The following is a 20,576-nucleotide window of genomic DNA, read 5'->3' on the forward strand; positions in this document are numbered from 1 at the left end:
AGTGTGTAAATGTTAATCCCAAACTCCTAATTTATCCCTCCCTCCTCATGCTACATTAAAAAAAATTATTTATTTATTTGGTTGCACAGGGTCTTAGTTGTGACAGGCGGGCTCCTTAGTTGTGGCTGGTGGGCTCCTTAGTTGCAGCACGTGGGATCCTTAGTTGTGGCATGCGAACTCTTAGTTTCGGCATGCGTGTGGGATCTAGTTCCCTGACCAGGGATCGAACCAGGGCCCCCTTCGTTGGGAGCACAGAGTCTTATCCACTGCGCCACCGGGGAAGCCCCCTCCTCGTACTACATTTTTGAAAAAAAATTTTAAATGGTGCACATAACATTATTATTTCATCCATAACCCTATTATATTTTATTTTATTTCTTTTAAAGGACCACTCTGACTGCTCTGGGTCTTAGGGGCTCAAGGGCAGAAGCAGGGAGACCAGTTTAGAGGTCTTTTATTTATTTATTTTTATTTTTTATTTTTTTGGCCGTGCCATGAGCGGCTTGGGGGATCCTAGTTCCCCAACTGGGGATAGAACCTGCTCCCTCGGCAGGGAAAGCACAGAGTCCTAACCACTGGACCGCCAGGGAATTCCCACCCTCTTTTATTTTATGTTCTTTACTAACAATCTAGTGAGCACCCATAAACCTGTCATCCAACCTTGGAACTAGGACAGAGGCAGTTGCTTAGATAAATCTGTGTGTCCCTTCTAAAAACTTTGTATGCTGGCAATTATTGACAGTACTTAACAGTTATTTGTTTAGTTAAGCCCCAGGAGAACAAGGACTGAGGACATTTGGTTCATCAACATATTATACCCTGCAGGGCTTCCCTGGTGGCGCAGTGGTTAAGAATCCGCCTGCCAAGGCAGGGGACACGGGTTCGAGCCCTGGTCCGCGAAGATCCCACATGCCGCGGAGCAACTAAGCCGGTGCACCACAACTACTGAGCCTGCGCTCTAGGGCCCAAGCTCCACAACAAGAGAGGCCATCGCAATGAGAAGCCCGCGTGCTGCAACGAAGAGTAGCCCCCGCTCACCACAACTAGAGAAAGCCTGCGTGCAGCAACGAAGACCCATCGCAGCCAAAGATAAAAAAATAAATACATATTCTATTAAAAAAATAGTATATCCTGCAGTTACTAAAGTGTCTGACACACAGAAGCCTTTAATTCCTTTAAATTAAAAAATTTTTTAATCTTTAAAAGTTGAAAAATAATTTAAATTGTGGTAAAAACCCACTGCATAAAACTCACCTGCCTTAAGTTTAAAATTCAATAATTCTTAATAAATCGACACAGTTGTGCAATCATCACCACAACCAGTTTTAGAACATGTAAATCACCTGGAAAAAAATCCCTGCTGTCCTTTCTCAGCCAATCTTGATCACATCCTCAGCCCCAGGCAGATTTCTGTTACTATAGTTTAAAATCTACTCCTCAAAAGACACCTCTAAAAGAATGAAACGATAAGCCACAGACTGAGAAAATATTTGTAAAGGATATACCAGATAGAGGACTTGTGTCCAGAATGAACTCAAAACTCTATACTAAGAAAATAAACAACTCAGTAAAAAAGGGGGCAAAAGATTTGAACAGATACTTCATCAAGGAAGATATGAGAATGACAAATAGGCATGTGAAAACCTGCTCGATATCAGTAGTCACTAGGGAAATGCAAATATAGCAAAAAACTATAGTGAGATACTACTACACACCTATTAGAATGACTAAGATTTAAAAGACTGACCATGCGAGTATTGGCGAGAATGTAGAGGAACTGGACTCGAATTCTTCCAAAATGTTAATGTAATAAAAGACAAAGCAAGGCTATGGAAATGGTCCAGATTAAAGGAGGCCAAAGAGACATGTTAATTAAATGCAATGCCTGACCCTGGGCTAGATCTTGTAATGGAGGGAAAATGTTACAAAGGACATTATTCAGTGGACTGACAAAACTGGAATGAACACAAATGGCAGATTAAAGTATTGTATCAATGTCAACTTCACTGAAGTTGATGAATGTACTGTGATTATATAAGGTAATATTCTTAGTGATATTTTGAAAGAGATAAAGCAAATGGGCTAAAATGTTAACGTTAAAGTAGGTGAAGATAAAAAAAGGGTATTGGGTGTTCTTGATACCATTTATATTTTTTGTAATTTTTCTCAGTTTGAAATTATTTTAGAATAATTTTTTAAAAAGAAAAAGCTCATGACAGTTTTATTTAGGGATAAATTTCTGGACATAGTAAAAGCCTGTGAAAATTTGAGGTCTAAATGAAATTTATTGCACTAATAACAATCAGAAGATTAATTTTTAACCTGTTGAATTTTGCATATTCAGAAGGGCCTAGCATAACAAAGAGACAAAAATAAAAACATTTTAAAGGTTATTTGGCTGTAGCAATATTTTTCTTAAATTGAGGTGAAATCCACATGACATGAAGTAACCATTTTAAAGCATACAGTCCAGTGGCATTTAGTACATTCACAATGTTGTTCGACCACCATCTATCAATAACCTCGCTGCTTTTAAAGATATTTAACATTTGCATTTTAAAATTTTGCAGAAATGCTTTTTTAAAACTTGTTAAACAAGTTTAACAAGTTTAAAAAACAACAAAATAGCTTGAATTACAATCTGTGATATTTTCCACTCTGATTACTTCCTCACACACCTACACACCACACACACACACAAGAATGCTCAAATATTCAACTACGCTAAAATGCAGTTTTCCAAGAGATCCTAATACTTCATTCATCGTTAGCTATCCTGGACCTAAAACTGGCTGCCAACATATAGACATGTCCAATCCTCTGACAGCCACTGAGAAATATGCTGGCTATAAAATTTGTGCAAGTGAGGTATCTGCCCTCACTTAGTTTGTGACAGCCAGTTACTGAAATAAACAGCGCAGATTTTACCTAAGTTACTCTGAATATTGATGTACCCCTAGTTCCCGGTGGAAAGATCGTCAGTCTGTTCTTTGATTCAACCTGGTATGTGATCATCATCATCATTTTCATTTAGTAAAACCAAGAGGGCAAAGCTAAGAAGAGGTAAATTCAGTTCCCACTAAATTGTTTCTTTGTCCGCTCTGTTTTCCCTGTTTTGGGAATAGTTGAGGCAATCTCATTTTCACTTTGCATTTCAGTGTTGCCTTCTGGGTGTGCCTGTCTTGAGAAGACTCCGCCTCAGGTGGGCCACCCTCAGTCACTGGCCCTAAATCGCTCAGTTCTGGGCACGTCTCTGGTCCCTGCTGACACTACTCTGAGTCTCTGACGGAGAGTTGGTCTCTATTAGAGTACTCATTTCTCCAATCTCAGTCGTGATTGGTTTAAAATCAACATAAAAGTCACTGATATAGGGCTTGCTAAACACATTCTCTGAAGTCCTATGAAGAGGAATTGTTGTATTATGTCAGAGGTTCCAAGATCTGTTTGTTCTGAACAAGAAATGGTTTGATCAAAACCCCCAATGGTGTTAGTATTTTCTGCCAGTCTTGCTCTGGACTGAAATCCATTTGTGACATTATCACAATCTTTATTTTCTATGGGACGGATACTTTTTTTTTTTCTTTTTAACTTGACGGCCTAGTGTGGTACTCGGATGGTGTTGGCAGCCTTTAACCGTTAAGAGCTGCCTAAATGGAGCAATAGGAGAGAGCTGAGTTGTTCACACTGGCCAGGTACTGTTGGTCCTCTCCTACCACTGTTGTACAGTCAAGGACATTCTCCAGCGTTTTTTGTCAAATTCTCGTTTCACCAGGAATTGGTGATCCTCCTCCTGGGGGGATGTGGTACTGGGATGGGGTGTGGTACGGGTGGGGAGCAGGCGATGCTCTCCTCTTCCGCCTGAAAAGCAGAGACTGGGGGCCGGGAGATGGAGGCCGGAGGATCTGCCATCACTTTTCACGAGGTGGTTTCTACTTCCAATCCTTCCAAACCTTTAGTGGGTAGCTAGTAGCCAGGCTGCCTTGGATGGTCCAGCTGGAGGGGAAGGCTATGGAGGGGAAGCAGGCTCCAAGCCTGTCTTTTGTTTTGGTCAGTTCAGCATCACCTACCGGCCAAGAAACCTCTCCATGGAAATAATTCCCTCTACCGCTATCGAATAGTTTCGCTTCACATGTTTTCTTTAATCAGAAATTTGTAGAACCACAGCTCCTCGATTCATTCTGATTGGGAGTTAGTTCTCAGACTCCAACCAAGGCAGAAGAGGCAGCTAATCATCTTTTGCTTTACCTACTACACATAACTGTGAGTTGGGATTCTTCTGCTGTAAAACCTCATCTTCCCATAAATGTAGGCTACTTTATTACAGGCTGAATGTAACCAGGACCTCAGGTATGCAGTTTTGTAAATTACTTACATTTATTACAATGTTTAGCTTTGAAATGTAAACACTACTTACTAAAAACTACTTACAAAACGTTTTTCTTTTTACGGTTACTTGCTACTATCATTACCGTAGCTTTCTATTTACGGAAAGGTTTATTTAAAAATACATTTATTTAGGAATAAAGGTGAGTCAGTTTAAAGAAAGTATTAATTACATAATCACACAAGTGGTTTGCAGATACAACAAAACCAGAGACACGGTAGAGGCCGAATTTGGAAAACTGGTTCCGCGGCGTGGTGGGGCGGGTGCGAGAACTCTACGGAAGCCGGGAAGGCCAAGGGCAAGGCTGGCGTGAACCAAAGCCCGGAGCAAAAGACGGCCCCGCCTCCCCGAGTGCGGCGCAGTGCGCAGGCGCAGCGGCGCGCCTCTGCGGCGCGCTGGGCTCACTGCGCACGCGCGGCCGTCGGCTTGGTCCCAGGTGGAGCTGCTTTAGCCGAGCTGGCGCCGCCGTGAGCCTCCGAGATGAGCGCGGCCGAGGCCGACCGCTGGGCTTGGCTGCTGGTGCTCAGCTTCGTGTTTGGATGCAATGTACTCAGGATCCTCCTCCCGTCCTTCTCCTCCTTCGTAAGTGGCTATCTGGCCTTCCAGGGGCCGGTGGGGTCGCCGCCCCAGCGTGCCGTAGACACAGGGGTCTCAAACTGGCCGCCCGACGGCCGGATTCGGCCTGCAGAGGCGTCTTGGTTGGGCCGTTCTGTGTTTTAAGATGTTTTTGAGTGAGTTGCTAGCGTCAAGTCGCAACGCTTTACCCCCATATCCGGTTTTCTGGATTTTTGGGGAGAAAAAAAAAATGCCTGATAACGCTTGGCCACGTTTTCGCGTGGCAGCGGTATGGAGTTCTCAGTGCCCTTCTGCCAGCCGCACTCATTTCCGTTATTCTCTGGTTCCTGGGGGCGTCGAGCAGCCTCAGGCTGCTGGGGTGGGGGCGTGGGGAGGGCCAGTGCCTGCAGCACGGCGTCCGGGGCTCCGAGAAGTCTCGCCTTCTCGCGTGCAGTGCAGCTGTGCAGGGTCCCTGGGTACGGGTCTCAGGATGCAGGGGCCCCCATTTTTGGGGCGGGAGGGGTTGGAGACAGTGTAGACTTAGAATCCCAGTGCTCTGTGATGTTCCTGTACCCAGAGGAGCGTCGGGCACTTGGGAGCACTCCCTGCGGGGCGTTGTGTCCATCGTGAGTAATTTCCTCGTGTCCAGTCGCCACGGCTGCTGTGACTGTCATGCCATCTTCCTGTACCTCCCAGAGGAGGTGTGTTTGATTCAGAGTCTAGTAGTTGTCCTAAGACATCCAGCTAGTGATTGCTCGGGTGGAGGTTTGATCCTTGGTTTGTGATTCTCCGAGGTCTGCCCCTCTGCCTGTTGGAGCCTGAATAGGGGGTTTGGTGGCATATTTGATGGGAGGTGCCTGTGGAGAAGGTGAGTAGCCGCGGAAGGGCGCCCTCTGTAGGCCGACAGTGGGAGTGAGGGGCTGTCTGACTTAGGCCGAGACTCAAAGATGGGGTGCACACCCTGTAGCAGTATCCTGGGAACTCAGTTCTGCTTTTCTCTCCTAGTATAAATTGGTGGTGGTGGTGGGGTGTTTAAGACTAGACAGGGTTTCTACTTCTTTTTGTTCTACTCTACTGGTATCCGTTGGGTGCCTGTTTTGTGTAAAACTCTATTCTAGGACCTTATCACCCAAGTTGTCCTGAGGCAGTTCTCTCTTAATCCCATCCCCCGTTCAGAATCTTTCCTGATGCTTCCTTGTCTTTAAGATGGTGTCCGAAGTACTCAGCATTGCATAAAAGACCCTTGAAGAGTAGGCCCCAGCCCACTTTTCTTTTTTCTTATTTTTTAAAAATTGTGGTAAAATATACATAACATAAAATTTACCGTTTTAACCATTTTTAGGTAGTTCAGTGGCATTGAGTACATTCACATTGTTGTGCAGCCGTTCATCACCCTTCGTCTCCAGAACTGCAGCTTCCTAAACTGAGGCTGTGTCCGCAGTAAACATGGGGCGTTATCCGCATGCCCCTTCCCCAGTCCCTGGCAACCGCCATTTTACTTTCCATCTCTATGAATCTGACTATTCTAGGCACCTCATATAAGTGAAATCATATAATATTTGTCCTTTTATGTCTGGCTTATTTCACTCAGCATAATGTCCTTAGGGTTCATCCCTGTTGTAGCCTGTGTTAGGATTTCTGTCCTTTTTAAGGCTGAATGATATTCCACTGTATGTATATACCACATTTTGTTTGTTCATTCATCTTTTGATGGACATTTGGATTGTTTCTGCCTTTTGACCATTGTGAATAATGCTGCTAGAACATTGGTGTACAAGTGTTTATTCAAATCTCTGCTTTCAGTTCTTTTGGGTAAATACCCAGAAGTGGAATTCCTGGATCATATGGTAATTATGTTTTTAATTTTTTTGAGAAAATGCTGCACTGTTTTCCACAGCGGCTGCATCATGTAAATTCTCACCAGCAATGCACAAGTGTTCCAGTTTCTCCACATTCTCCAACATTGGTATTTTTAGTTATTATTTTTCCTTTTTGGATAATAGCCATCCTAATGGATGCAAAGTGGTTTCTCTTTGTGGTTTTGATTTGCATTTTCCTAATGATTAGTGATGTTGAACATCATTTCATTTGCTTATTGACCATCTGTATATCTTTGAAAAACGTCTATTCAGGTCTGTGGCCCCTTTTCTAATGGGGCTTCAGGAGCTGTCCCTAGGGGAAGGGCGCTCTCTGGAGGCCCACATCGAGAGTGAGTGGCTGCATTTTTGTGGTTAAGTTAGGAGTTCTTTATAGAGTCTGGATATTAACTCCTTATCAGATATATGATTTGCAAACATCTTCTCCCATTCTGTGGGTTGCCTGCCCATCTTACTTGCAGTATCACTTCGATTCTTCCTATGTACCCCATCTCATTTCACCTTATATTGGAACCACACACAAAACTAACCTCAATTGCTGAAAGAGGCTGTGTTGGTTTTGTATTCCTCTGTGAATTGTTCCTAGTTTCTCATAAGCTGAGGGGGAAGGAGGAGAGAGTTTGGGATATGGCAGCGGCTGTAAATAAGAACTGTCATCATCTCTGGCTCCTTCACCAAGCTTTCACCAAACCTGTGCCCTGCAGCTAGCACACTCTCATAAGAAGTTATTGCTGCAGTCTACACATGCACGAGGTTTGTGCCTTATCAGGGTGGCTGTTTGTCGTTCAGGTGAATGAGCCCTGGGTTTGTCCTTGGACCTGTGTCACTTCCTTTGCTGCATCCTACAGGCTGTGTAACCTCTCTAACCTCCAACCAGTTAGCCTTCTTAGACCCGTTTTCCCTTGGTTGTAACACTGTCAGAATTGTTAGCCAGGTTCAGAAGGATAACATTATCCTAGCAGAGTACAGTTGCTGGTGTTCAAAACAGAGAGAAGTAATAAAGAGATCCGTTTTGTGTTGAGGGTCAGTGAAGAGCTGTAAGGAACGCACTGGTCCTGTGTAGGGTAAAACGCTGCTCCGTCTCGACCATTAGAGGCCGCCCCATCGCAGGCACTGATTTGAGGATGCACGTGGGAGAGACTCCAGGGAGGATCAGTTTGGGAACCGGCCATGCCCCTGCCCCTCAGACTGTAGCCTTCCTTCCAGGGTTTCCGAAGCTTCTTCCCTTCAGCCAGAGCAGGGAAGGGGCGCACCTTCCCATTAGTCAGGAGAGGCCCTTGAGGAAGTCTCGCAAGTGCAAGAAGTCCTCTCCCAGCAGAGTGCTGCAAGGTCCTGGGATGGGACCTCAGCCAAATACTGGGGTGGGGGCTGGGGGCCTGGATGAGGACAACAATTCCTTGGCGTTGACTTGGTTAGAATTTTCCTGCGAGTTCTTTCATGTTTCCTTTCTAGCTGGTCACAGGACGCATTTGCGATCCAACATAGCCAAAGGCGGAGGCAGAGGGGACAAAGACCACCCTGCGGAGCGCTCCGCTCCGTGCCGGCTGCACGGAGGCGCGCTGTGCAGGCGCCCCGGGCCCCAGGATTGGCATGGCCGAGGGCGGGAGGAGCTCCTAGTTAGCCACGTGCCGTGCGCAGGCGTGCCAGGGCCGATGCGCTGGAGGGCGGCTTGCGGGTCCTGGCGAGATGCGTGCACTGCGCAGGCGCCCTAGGACTGGCGTGGCGGAGGGAGGGGTGAGGGTCCGGGCGAGGCACGTGCCCTGCGCAGGCGCCCCAGGACCTACGCGCTAGAGGGCGGTCTGCGGGTCCCGGAGAGCCGCGTGCGGTGCTCAGGCTCCAGGGGCCCCGTCCTCACAGACCTCCTGCTTTGCAGACCTTGAGCAGGGGTGCAGCGCAGGCTGTCCTTTGGGATTTGGTGTGTGGGACTGACCGCCACTTTTGTGTTTGACAACTTCAAAATCACACTTAACTTTCTGCTCTAAAAAGTGGCCGCTTCCCTTTTCCCTCTAGGGGCCCGGGCCACTGAGGTGAGGGGTGGACACTGCAGGGCCTGCCGCTGCGGGCCTTGCTGAGACCCTCCCCGTTTCCAGGGAGCACGGTCGCCTAGTGAGTTCTTGCTGTGGACCAGGCATGAGGATGGGCCCCAAGTGCTGGTTGAGGAGGGGACAGAGGCGGCGACGGGGGTTGAGTGCGCATGAGCAGGTGCGGCCTGGCGGATGCGGACTCCCACGTGCCGGAGACCAGGGCCCCGAGGAGTGGGCCTGACTTGGCCGGTCCTGGCTGAGGGGCATGTGGGGTTGTTCTGGGCCTTGGGCCCTTCCCGGGGTGAGGGGTCTCCCTGCGGTATTAGGGACACGCCTGAGCCGCCATTCCCAGGGGTGCCTGCTGTGTTCCGGGAGGCAGGAGCCTTTGAGCTGTAAATGTCGGGCACGATTTTCAGATGGGTCTGGTCCAGAGAGTTGCCAGCCAGTGAGCCGGGGAGTGAGGATTTGAACAACCCCAGTGCCACCGCAAGTCTTGGCATTTTGTTGGCAGAGGGAGTGTCCAACTTGGACAGGATCAGAGGGTGACTGAGGAGGACACTGGGATGTCACACAGGCAGAGGGCCAGCGTCTGGGGACAAGAGAAACAAAGGATTGGTTCTGCCTTTGTTTTTTCTCCAGATTCTCCCACCAGATTTTTTTTCGTGATGAGCAAATTTTGTTTGTTTGTTTGTTTATTGATTGATGGTCTCCTCCTGCGCTTGCGGGATCTCAGTTCCCTGACCAGGATTTGATCCTGGGCAGCAGGCAGTAAAAGTGCCAAGCCCTAACCACTGGACCGCTGGGGAAATCCCTCACTGATCTTTAAAAACTTATTTTCTTTTCTTCTTTAGAATTATTTGTGGATCCATCTCCAGGTCTTTGAAAAACCATACCCCACACAACTTATCAGTCTCTGTCAAGTGAGAGATTTAATACGCCTTTGAGTACATAAAAACTTCAGGGGACTTCCCTGGTGGCACAGTGGTTAAGAGACTACTGAAGCCCATGCGCCTAGAGCCCGTGCTCCGCAACAGGAGAAGCCACCGCAATGAGAAGCCCGCGCGCCGCAACTAGAGAAAGTGCGCATGCAGCAACGAAGCCCCAACGCAGCCAAAAAAAACAAATTAAAAACCAGATAGAAGTTAAAAAAAAAAAAAGACTTCAGATATTTATTATTTTTTAATTTATTTATTTTATTTATTTAATTTTGGCTGCATTGGGTCTTCGTTGCTGCGCGCGGGCTTTCTCTAGTTAACGGCGAGCGGGGGCTACTCTTCCTTGCAGTGTACGGGCTTCTCATTGCAGTGGCTCCTCTTGTTGCGGAGCACGGGCTCTAGGCGCGCGGGCTTCAGTAGTTGTGTCACGCGGGCTCAGGAGTTGTGGCTTACGGGCTCTAGAGCGCAGGCTCAGTAGTTGTGGTGCACGGGCTTAGTTGCTCCATGGCATGTGGGATCTTCCCAGACCAGGGCTCGAACCCGTGTCCCCTGCATTGGCAGGCGGATTCTTAACGACTGCGCCACTAGGGAAGCCCCAGGTATTTATGTTTTAAAAATTAATATTGGGACTTCCCTGGTGGTCCAGTGGTTAGGGCTCCGTGCTCCCAGTGTAGGGGACCCAGGTTCGATCCCTGGTTGGGGAACTGGATTCCACATACTGCAACTAAGACCCGGTGCAGCCAAATAAATATTTTAAAAAATTAAGAACATTTAAAAAATTCAGATCTCCTTAAATCTCACATTTCAATTCATAATTCTAGTATATTTTAACAGTTATTTGTAAGGAGGTCTTGGATTAATGGTACCTATTTGCAAACTTAAACACTTCCAAATTTTCTTTTTTTGTACTTGTAGATGTGATATATTCATTTTTTCTTCAAGCGCTGCATTTCCTAATTTTAACCACAAATCTCTTCAGTTCCCCTCAAGTTTATTCTCCTGCCCTCACTCACTTTCCACTCCTGAGTAACCATTTTTGGCCTTTGCAGTTTTTAATTGTTTTATGTACAGCGTACCTCGGAAATATCACGGGTTTGGTTCCAGGCTACTGCAATAAAATGAATATCGAAGTAAAGTGAGTCACATGCAATTTCTGGTTTCCCAGTGCATAAAAAAGTTATGTTTACACTAGAGTCTATTAAGTGTGCAGTAGCATAGCATTGTGTAAAAAAAGTGTACATGCCTTAATTAAAAAATTGTTTATTGCTAAAAAATGCTAACCATCATCTGAGCCTTTAGTGAGTTGTAGTAGTAACATCAAAGATCACTAATTAGGGAATTCCCTGCTGATCCAGTGGTTAGGACTCTGCTGTTTCACTGCTGAGGGCGAGGATTCGATCCCTGGTCCAGGAACTAATATTCTGCAAGCCATGTGGTGTGGCCAAAAAAAAAAAAAAAATCACTAATCAAAGATCACCATAACAAATATAACAATAATAAAAAAGTTTGAAATATTATGAGAACTACCAGAATGTAACACAGAGACATGAAATGAGCAAATACTGTTGGAAAAATGGTGCCAGTAAACTTGGTTGATGCAAGGTTGCTACAAGCCTTCGATTAAAAAAATCTGTGAAGCACAGCCTGTATTCTGTATAATGCTATGTACGTAACGTGTTTGCCCCTCTATTTCTTTTTCTTTTTTTTTTTTAATTTATTTTTGGCTGTGTTGGGTATTTGTTGCTGTGCGAGGGCTTCTCACTGCGGTGGCTTCTCTTTTTGTGGAGCACGGGCTCTAGGCGCATGGGCTTCGGTAGTTGTGGTTCACGGGCTCAGTAGTTGTGGCTCGCGGGCTCTAGGGCACAGGCTCAGTAGTTGTGGTGCACGGGCTTAGTTGCTCCACGGCATGTGGGATCTTCCCGGACCAGGGCTCGAATCTGTGTTGCCTGCATTGGCAGGCAGATTCTTAACCATTGCGCCACCAGGGAAGTCCCCCCTCTATTTCTTTTTAAATCTTACTTTTAAAAGTCAGGTTTATTGATGTGTAATTTGCATTCAGTGAAATTCACTTCTTGTACATGGGCAGTTTGATGAGTTTTGGCACACTTAATCAGGGTAACCACCGAAACAAACAAGGTAAAGAACATCTCCATCACCTCTGAAAGTCCTTTCCCCACCCTGCACCTGTTTTTTTAAAATCAAATTTTTAAAAAAATACACCTTTAATTGATTTTTTGGCTGTGCCGCACCGTTTCACATGGCATTCGGGAATCTTAGTTCCCGGACCAGGGATCGAACCCACACCTCCGTCAATGGAAGCGCGGAGTCTTAACCACTGGATCGCCAGGGAAGTCCCTGCACCTGTTTCTTGATTTACAAAGTTTAAGCAGCATCTATGAACTCCTTGCTCTTTAAGATGATTCTGTGATTTTTAAAGATAATTTGGTGCATTCCTGTTTTCTGCTCTAGGGTGGATCTGGCTAGCGTGTATGTCCTTTAGTTAGAGTGTTGGGTAGTGGGGACAAGACAGTTGAGTTTGAAGACCCCCCTACTCCAGGAGGCTGCGCAGTGGTAAGCACACTGTGCTGCTGCACAGGCGCCCTCTGGAGACCGAAGGGCCTCATTGCTCGGGCGCTGGAAAGGGGCCTCAGCTGGTGTACCGTGAGGCTGTGCGGGCATCCCTGGGAGACCCGCAAGAGGGGCGCGGCTGGCCAGCTCGAACTGAAGCGTCACCCTACTGTGCACCAGGCAGGGGGGGAACCGGGGGCTAGAGGAACAGACTGATTTATTGTGTACCTGCTGTGTACCAGTACAGAGAAGTATATTAATATAGTTTATTAATGTATCTTTATTAATATATTTTTAAAAATGTGAAACAAACACAAACGTGCAGAAAAGTTATACATTCATTAGAAAGAACTGGTTTTGTTTCCTGAACCATTTGAAAGTAAGTTGTCAACCCGAGTGCCCTCTTTCCCCAGTACTTTAGTGTATAAAGAGTGGCCTTGCTCGCAGTACAGCTGTCAGGTACAATCCTCCTGTCCCGTTCAGGGTTTCCTCGTCCCAGTGACGTCCTTTATAGCAGAAGGACCCCAGTCAGCACCATGCATAGCACATACTTGTCATGTCTCTTCAGTCTAGAAGGAGTCTTGGTCTTTCCTTGAATTGCGAGGATGACATTTCCAAATATCGCAGGGCAGTGATTTTGCACAATGGCCTTCTGTGGACATCCTTGTCCAGTGTTTGGCGAGGATGTCACATAAAGGATGCTGTGTTGTCTTTGCATCTCACCAGGTACCGTGGGCGTTGATTTGGGGAGGTACACTCATCACTCCAGGTCAGTCCCTGAGGAATTCTCAGTCCCCTACGAGGTCGCCCGTGGACCTTCCTGCTCTGGTGCGAGGGTGGTCCCCTTGCTCTCCCCTCGCTCTCCTGGGACCTTCACCTGTCCTGGGGGGTTGTTGGGCGCTACCTGGCAGCCACTGCATGTGTAGCCCGGGCCGCTGGCAGTGTCCTGGCCGGTGTGTGTGTCTGTGGGGGGCGTCTGGGGACGGCACGGGCAGGTGCCCTCACACTTGGGTCCCCTCCACTATCCGGGCGGCCAGGAGGGCCCCGGGGAGGGCGCCTGGGCCGGTCGTGTCCCATGTGGGCCCTGGCTGTCAGAGGCTGCTCTTCACAAACATTTACGTCTGTTATTTCATCTGTCTGTGTATCTATGGAAAACCACGAGTTCACACCTGCACCTCCAGTTCTCATCCAGTCCCATGGGATTCATTCTGGTTCTCTACCGATGCATGTTTCTCACTCCCTTTTCTCACAGTGAGAAAACTGGCTCACAGTATCCTTAGTAGGTCTCCGTGTCTTGCTCAGTCCTTTGTAACTCACCCTCGGCCTCCACTACCACCTCCTCTTGTCACATGTGCCCCTCCTGCTGTGGAACCCCGACTCTCATGCCAGGCAGCCCCTCTGCGGGAATGCCCTCTTCACACGCCACCGCTTCATCCCTGACCCCCGGCACCCCCCCTTGCTCTGCCCACCTAATTTAGCACAGAATTCTACAGGAATGAGGGGCGTGCACGGTCCTTGTCACCTGAATGAAGCTCTGGGGATGGAATCAGTTTTCACCCTGTAATCACAATTTTGCTGTAAAAGTGAAGGATACATACATTTGTGCTGTAGCAGTCCGTGGGCATATCTGCAGAAGGAAAAACGTAATTGAATAAAGACTCATGGCGGGGGGGGAGTTTTCGTTTCTGTGGTCGGGGGCAGGCAGCAGGACTGGGACCCGGCAGCAGAGCCTGGCCATGGGGGTAAAGGGCAGCGTGCCCAGCTGCAGGAGGCAGCAAGCGGATGGGGGGCGAAGGCTGATCCCGGCTGTCACCTCCACCAGATGTCCAGGGTGCTGCAGAAGGACGTGGAGCAGGAGTCACAGATGCGAGCGGAGATCCAGGGTATGAAGCAGGAGCTCTCCACCGTCAACATGATGGACGAGTTTGCCAGATACGCCAGGCTGGAGAGAAAGATCAACAAGATGACTGATAAGCTCAAAACTCACGGTACTGTTCTCATTTGTAGTGTGGGAAGCTTCGTACGAGCTGATTAATAGAGAAATCTTTATAGAAAGAGGCACGGCATATGTGCTTTGATCTTTGAGGTTCTGATGTTGACAGAGAGTTTTAAGTTGTCTAGAAGAGACCCAGTAATAATTGTTACTTCCTCCTTTTTTGTTGGTGAACCTTTGCTTTCTAAACACAGAAGCCTGGGGACTTCCCTTGCGGTTTAGTTGTTAGGACTTGGCACTTTCACTGCTGTGCGCCCAGGTTCGATCCCTGGTCCGGGAACTAAGATCCCACAAGCCGAGAGTCATGGCCAAAAACAAAAAACAAAAAACAAAAAAACCCCACACAACCACACAGAAACCCCTAACATCTTTGATTTTCTTCATTCTCTGTAGGTTGACATTTTCAAATTCAACACTTTTCTGAGAGAAGCCTAGAAAAATCTCATGGTGGATTCCCAGGAGCTTTTGTGAATGCTCTAAAAAATGCCCAGCAGTGTCCTTATCCAAGTGTAGACTTCAGGCTGGGGATCAGGTCTTACTCAGCTTTATGTTTGCCACTGTTCCTAACAGTCTCCTTTGATGGATAGGAGGTCAGCTTGTGTGCTGAGAGAGTGTGTGGCTAGTGAAACCTGCAGAGGGGCCTGCCCAGGCCTGAGACAAACTAGACTCCCACTTACGGATTAGTGTGCTGTGTGGCCTGGGAAATCCAGGAAGAAAAAGGTAGTCCTGTTGGTAAGTGCCTCGTAAAAGAATCTCTGATTTAGATGAATAGCTTTAAGAGTTTTTAAAATGAAAGCTTCAAATCTCATAATCTGTGTGTGATTCTATTTTAAATAATGGCACAGTGGGTGACTTTTAAGAAATCCTATTTTATATTTTCTAAGTGTGTGTGTGTGTGTGTGTGTTGTGTATGTATGTGTATATTTTGTTTGTTTGCTTTTTGGCTGTGCTGCGCAGCTTGTGGGATCCTAGTTCCCCGACCAGGGATCAAACCCAGGTCCTCGGCAGTGAGAGCGCGGAGTCCCAAGCACTGGCCCATCAGGGAACTCCCTTGTCTAAGTATATTGAGCAGATGTTACGTACATAGTTAGAAAATAGTCTATGAGGAGAAATAACATTTCTGTGTGCTTGAATATCTTCTTCATTTTTTTTGAGGACTGATACCATTTCATCCTGTTTTTCCTTTCAGTGAAAGCACGGACAGCTCAGTTGGCCAAGATAAAATGGGTTATAAGTGTTGCTTTCTACATACTGCAAGTAAGTGTCCTATTCTGTCACCTGGGGTCACTGAAGTTGGTAACGGACTGTCCTCCAGAACCATGTGGCCCAGAATCCGGGCCTGGGAATTCAGGCTTTTCCGCTTTCAGCTGCTGTGCTGTGTGGTCCTGCTAGCATGTAACTCTGAACACTCTGTGAATTTCTAAGGTAGACTAAAATGAAGCCTTTGTTTCTCTTAGTCTCTTTTAGCCTTTGTCTTTTAGAGTTGTTAAATGTTGGGATTTTTTAGCAGACGCGCTTCTCTGGAGTTCTTTCATTTTGCCTTTGTTTCAGTGCAGCGTTGGGAGCCTGGGTGGGTATGGAGTGAGAGAGCTTATTTAGACATCGTATTTTCTAAGGCGGTCGGTGACTGTGGCCGTTGCTTGTCACCGGGTGTGCAGACGTGTAGGTGACGTGTAGATAGATGTCTGCTCTCCAGGCGGGAACACGTCATTCTCACCTCAGTCCAGGACCTTTGATTCCCAGCTTCCTTGCCTGGGGGATGTTTACTTGTTCCCTTTGCTGCAGAACAATCCCTGCTCCTGCTGCTGCTTCCTTCGCCCGAGGGTGTGGATGTGCCGCTTGCACACTTAGTGGCTGCTTTAAATGGTCTCCGAGTTTCAGTCCTACATGTGATCTTTCCTGGGGGAAAAGATTTGCGCCCAGCCCCCCAAAGCCCAGGTGGTTTGGGTGTGTTTGAGGACGTTGATCCTGAGGCTTTGTCACTTTGGTATGAGCGAGGTCTCACGGGGAGAGGAGTCGAGCAAGCCGTGCTCTCTGAGGTCCGCTCCCTCGAGTGGCACGTTCAAGGCCACGAAGGGGATGGAAGACAGCTGACCGAGCGCTGCTGGGAAAGGAGGAGAGGGCAGGCAGCGCGTCTCGTCCCGCCACTTAACCTCACAGAGGGCTCACCTCTGCACTTGGGTGTGCGGGTGGGAGCGGTAGCTAGTTTTGCAAGGACCTGAGAGGCTTGAGATCACTTTTGTCACTGATGAGGTGTAGTTAGCGTAAGCTGGCTGCTGAGAGGAGGTGCTCGATGAGGAAGGAACACTCGCGCTGTGGGAGACCTTGGTCACTCTATCAGCTAATTTGATGGTGTGCGTGTATCTGCTGGCTGTGAGGACTGGATGGGTAGGGTTGGAGGTCACTGATGTGGAGAGTTTCCTTGGCTTGTTTCCGGGTTTCCTCATCTTCCGTGGTGATCGTTTGTGTGGCTGGCAGGCTGTCTCCACTCACCAGCCGTGTCTTTGCAGGCTGCCCTGATGGTCACGCTCATCTGGACGTACTACGCTGTCCCTGTGGCCGTGGTGCCGAGTAGGTGGATAACTCCACTCGACCGCCTGGTAGCGTTTCCCACCGGAGTAGCAGGTACGCGGGCGCTGGCAGACGCGGTGGAGGAGTGCGGCCAGGCCGACCTAGGGGCGTGTGGCGGGGGGTGGTTCAGGCAGCTGAGCTCAGGCTGCCGCCCACAGTGAGCAGCTCCGTGTCTCCGCCACACACAGGGCTTGCAGCGAAGGAACTGACGTCTAGAGAACTGACGTGTCCAGTGTCACCGAAATGTGAAGTAGCAGGGCTACGGCTCAACCCAAGCCTGCCTCCGTAATCCAAGCCCAATACCTGGGGTCTGATACCCCGTTTATTGAAACACCACCTCTGGTTCCCAAATTCTGTGACTCCTTTTCAATTCACACTATGCTTAGCCCCTCTGCAGCATTTCCTGCTATCGGCCATTCTTTCACTTCTGAAAGAATTTCTTTTGGGTGTTAAAATTAGTACATGTCATCGTAGAATGATTAGAAATATAAAAAAATAACTTTTAAAAAGACTCAGTAGCTATGGATAACCCCCCTTAACGTTGCGGTATATTTTTTCCAGTCTTTTTTTCTATTTATTTTTGCACGGTTAAGGTTACCTGGCACATGCCATTTTTCACCCCTCTTATCACGTGAGCCTTTCCCGCATCAATGCATTTCTTCAGGTTAGGAGACGGGCGCGCTGCTGGCCGTGCTGAGAGGGCAGCTTGATAAGTCTCCTCAGTAAGGAACTTGGAACAGCTGTTCTTCATTTGGGTGCGTCATAATTGACTAGTTTCCCTGCTAAAGGGTATCTATTTAAGTCCCCAGTTTTTGCTGTAGAGATGATGCTGCAGTACACATCCTGGTCAGCCAGTCTTTGGTTGCGATTTGTGATCATGCTGGAGGTGAATCGCTAAGTCAGCGGGATGACCGTGTCAGAGATCTCCAACTTAGCCAGGCCCCTTCCCCCCCCTCCCCCTCGCTCCTCCCGGACCCGGCCAGCACTGTATGGCTGGTGGCTCTCAGCGCTGCTGAGCCGAGGAGCCAGAGGCCACTCTGTCTTCCTGTCTCTCAGCATCAGTGGGGCAAGAAAGGTGTGGGTAAACATTCCTCCGTGCTTACAATGCTTTGGTGGGAAGGGAAAAACGGATCATCTGACAGGGTGGTCTTACCGTCTATTAATATCATAAATAATGATGCACATGTCTCTGGCAGGAAAGACAAATTCGAATCATTGTTTGTTGTTTTAAATAATTCCTCCTTAGTAAAGAAGGCAGCTCTGTGAATCAGTAGAAAGTCTGGGGGCTTCCCTGGTGGCACAGTGGTTAAGAATCCGCCTGCCAATGCAGGGGACACGGGTTCGAGCCCTGGTCTGGGAAGATCCCACGTGCCACGGAGCAACTAAGCCTGTGCGCCACAACTACTGAGCCCGCGAGCCACAACTACTGAGCCCACGTGCCACAACTACTGAAGCCTGCGCGCCTAGAGCCCGTGCTCCACAACAAGAGAAGCCACCGCAGTGAGAAGCCCGCGCGCCGCAACAAGAGTAGCCCCCACTCGCCACAACTAGAGAAAGCCTGCGTGTAGCAACGAAGACCCAACGCAGCCAAAAAAAAAAAGTCTGATCAATTTGAACCCAGGAAACACAAACTGGGTGTTAGCCCAACACTACTCAAAAAGGACTGAAGTGCTCTATTTCCTAGAAGTCAAAGGTAGCAGAGGCAGGAAATGTGGGCGGAACTCCTGGCATGCTCTCATGTTGAATTTCTTTATTTTTAGGTGGTGTTGGAATTACCTGTTGGATTTTAGTCTGTAACAAAGTTGTGGCCATTGTGCTTCACCCTTTCAGCTGAAAAAGAAGATGAATTTGGCTACAGCACTTTCAAAAACGAATTTTCACTTAGGAGATTACAAATCTGATTTATACTGTTTTATTTTTTGTTTTGTTTATTTTTGTTTGTTTGTTTTTTTAAAAAAGGAAACACAAGCCACAGGTTAGTTGTTGTTGTTGAACGTGTTTGTTCTTGGACTTCATGTTGAGATTCTTAGAAGAATCACCGTTCTGTCCATTTGTTGTGAGCCATGGAAGTCAGTCTCGTGTGTACCAGCCAGCATGGCACCAGATTTGTGATAAGAAGTGTGTGACATTATGGGCTACATGTTGTTACTTGTGATTTGCACTCTCGGCGTATTTTAAAGGTCACATTGCCAACTGGAAAGTCAAACTTTTCTAATAACTTAAGTACTTTAAAGACTTTGTGCTATTTTTAATCCAGATTAGAAAGTAACTTAATTTAATACCACTACTAGAATTTGAAAATTTGTTTTTTAATCTCATGCAGTACTCCCGGGAGAATAACACTAATTGACATTGCTTGTGCTTTTTCCTTCCTCTATTTAAAATGTCATTTGTTGGCCAAGCCTTTGGATAGTATTATCCACTTATTTGAAGCTGTTAACTTTTCATTACTGTGTTTTATAAATGTATTCATGAGCCCATAATGCATTGTTTTGTGTTTGAACTGTGTGTTTTATATTTAATGTATTTCAAATGAAGGGTATTTTTAAAGCATTTAATATTTATGCTCTGTAGAATGGAACAAACTTAAAAAACAAACTGGGAAGCCTGATTAAATTAATTTCAACGGCTACATGTTTGCCCCGTCAAGTATAATTCTGCTCAGTATTTTTAAAAACACTTTTTTCTAATTACAATTTTGCAAGTGCTGTGTGACTTCCTTCCTTACGGCCGCTTACTTGCTATGACCGATCGGTGGCAGAGGGCCTGAAACGTTCACTAAGTGGGCCACAGCCCTGTAAAGCGAACTTCTAGCACGAGTTTTTAAAAGATCATTTTTGTATCCTTGTGTTCCCTGACGGTATGATAGTACGTTCGTTATTATTTCTGGTAATCGAGCTATGTAGAGACGGAGCATTGTGCTGCTTTAGTTGATGGTCACCAGAGTGGGTTTTGGGTTCCCCTCATCACCCAGACTCACCTGGCCCCAGGCTGTTGCAGCTCTGGGAGAGGATGCAGAGCTGGGAATACAGCCGTATTTATAGCAAACACCAGCGTCCAGCGTCCAGTCACCTCACAGGTACGTTTTAGCCACAGAGGATGAGCAGCCGACCTGCTGAGGACATGACAGCAGCAGAAGGAAGCTTCGGGGTCTCGGGCCCCTTCGAGGCCACAGGCCCTCCGTGATTCGTGAGCTGTGGCGTGAATGGCAGGTCACACAGTCAACAGTCGGGTGGCCAGGTATGCGCACTCTGGACCGTCCTGGGATCACTAATTGGTGAAAGTCTACCTGACAAGACCCTTATTTATCTCCTAAGGATATATTCTTGCAATTAATACTGCAAGACTTTTGACAGATTTCACTGAGGCTAGAGGAAAAGATTTATAATTCACAGCTGTTCACTCTTTCCACATACATTAATAGTTTGTGAGGATTAAATAAGGGAAATTTAAATGTCCGTCACATTTCACATTCTTGTGGTTTTTGAAAAGTGGTGTTTGTTTTTGTTTTTTAAGTTTTTATTATTTATTTATTTATTTATTTATTTTTGGTTGTGCCGCGGCTTGCGGGGGATCTTAGGTCCCCGACCAGGGATCAAACCTGTGCCCCCTGCGGTGGGAATTCCCTGGTGTTTGTTTTTAAATAGGTAGTAAACGTGGCACTGAATT

The 20,576-nt window shown here is 47.1% G+C and overlaps 1 protein-coding gene across 1 annotated transcript; it reads left to right on the forward strand.

Annotated features, from left to right (window-relative positions):
- Positions 1–4,606: 4,606 nt before the first annotated feature.
- On the forward strand, positions 4,607–20,365 carry GET1 (guided entry of tail-anchored proteins factor 1). The gene is made up of 5 exons (XM_036850501.1): positions 4,607–4,966; positions 14,166–14,331; positions 15,526–15,593; positions 16,847–16,961; positions 18,668–20,365. The coding sequence occupies exons 1-5, from the start codon at positions 4,865–4,867 to the stop codon at positions 18,739–18,741; spliced, it is 525 nt and encodes a 174-aa protein (XP_036706396.1). The 5' UTR covers positions 4,607–4,864; the 3' UTR covers positions 18,742–20,365.
- The last annotated feature ends 211 nt before the right edge of the window (positions 20,366–20,576 follow it).

This window comes from Balaenoptera musculus, chromosome 4 (assembly GCF_009873245.2).
Source record: "Balaenoptera musculus isolate JJ_BM4_2016_0621 chromosome 4, mBalMus1.pri.v3, whole genome shotgun sequence".
Lineage (NCBI taxonomy): Eukaryota > Metazoa > Chordata > Mammalia > Artiodactyla > Balaenopteridae > Balaenoptera > Balaenoptera musculus.

Coding starts and splice junctions, on each gene's coding strand:
- GET1 (XM_036850501.1), top strand. CDS start 4,865: ATGAGCGCGGCCGAGGCCGACCGCTGGGCTTGGCTGCTGGTGCTCAGC. Junction 15,594..16,846: donor TTGCTTTCTACATACTGCAA/GTAAGTGTCCTA, acceptor GTGTCTTTGCAG/GCTGCCCTGATGGTCACGCT. Junction 16,962..18,667: donor GTTTCCCACCGGAGTAGCAG/GTACGCGGGCGC, acceptor CTTTATTTTTAG/GTGGTGTTGGAATTACCTGT.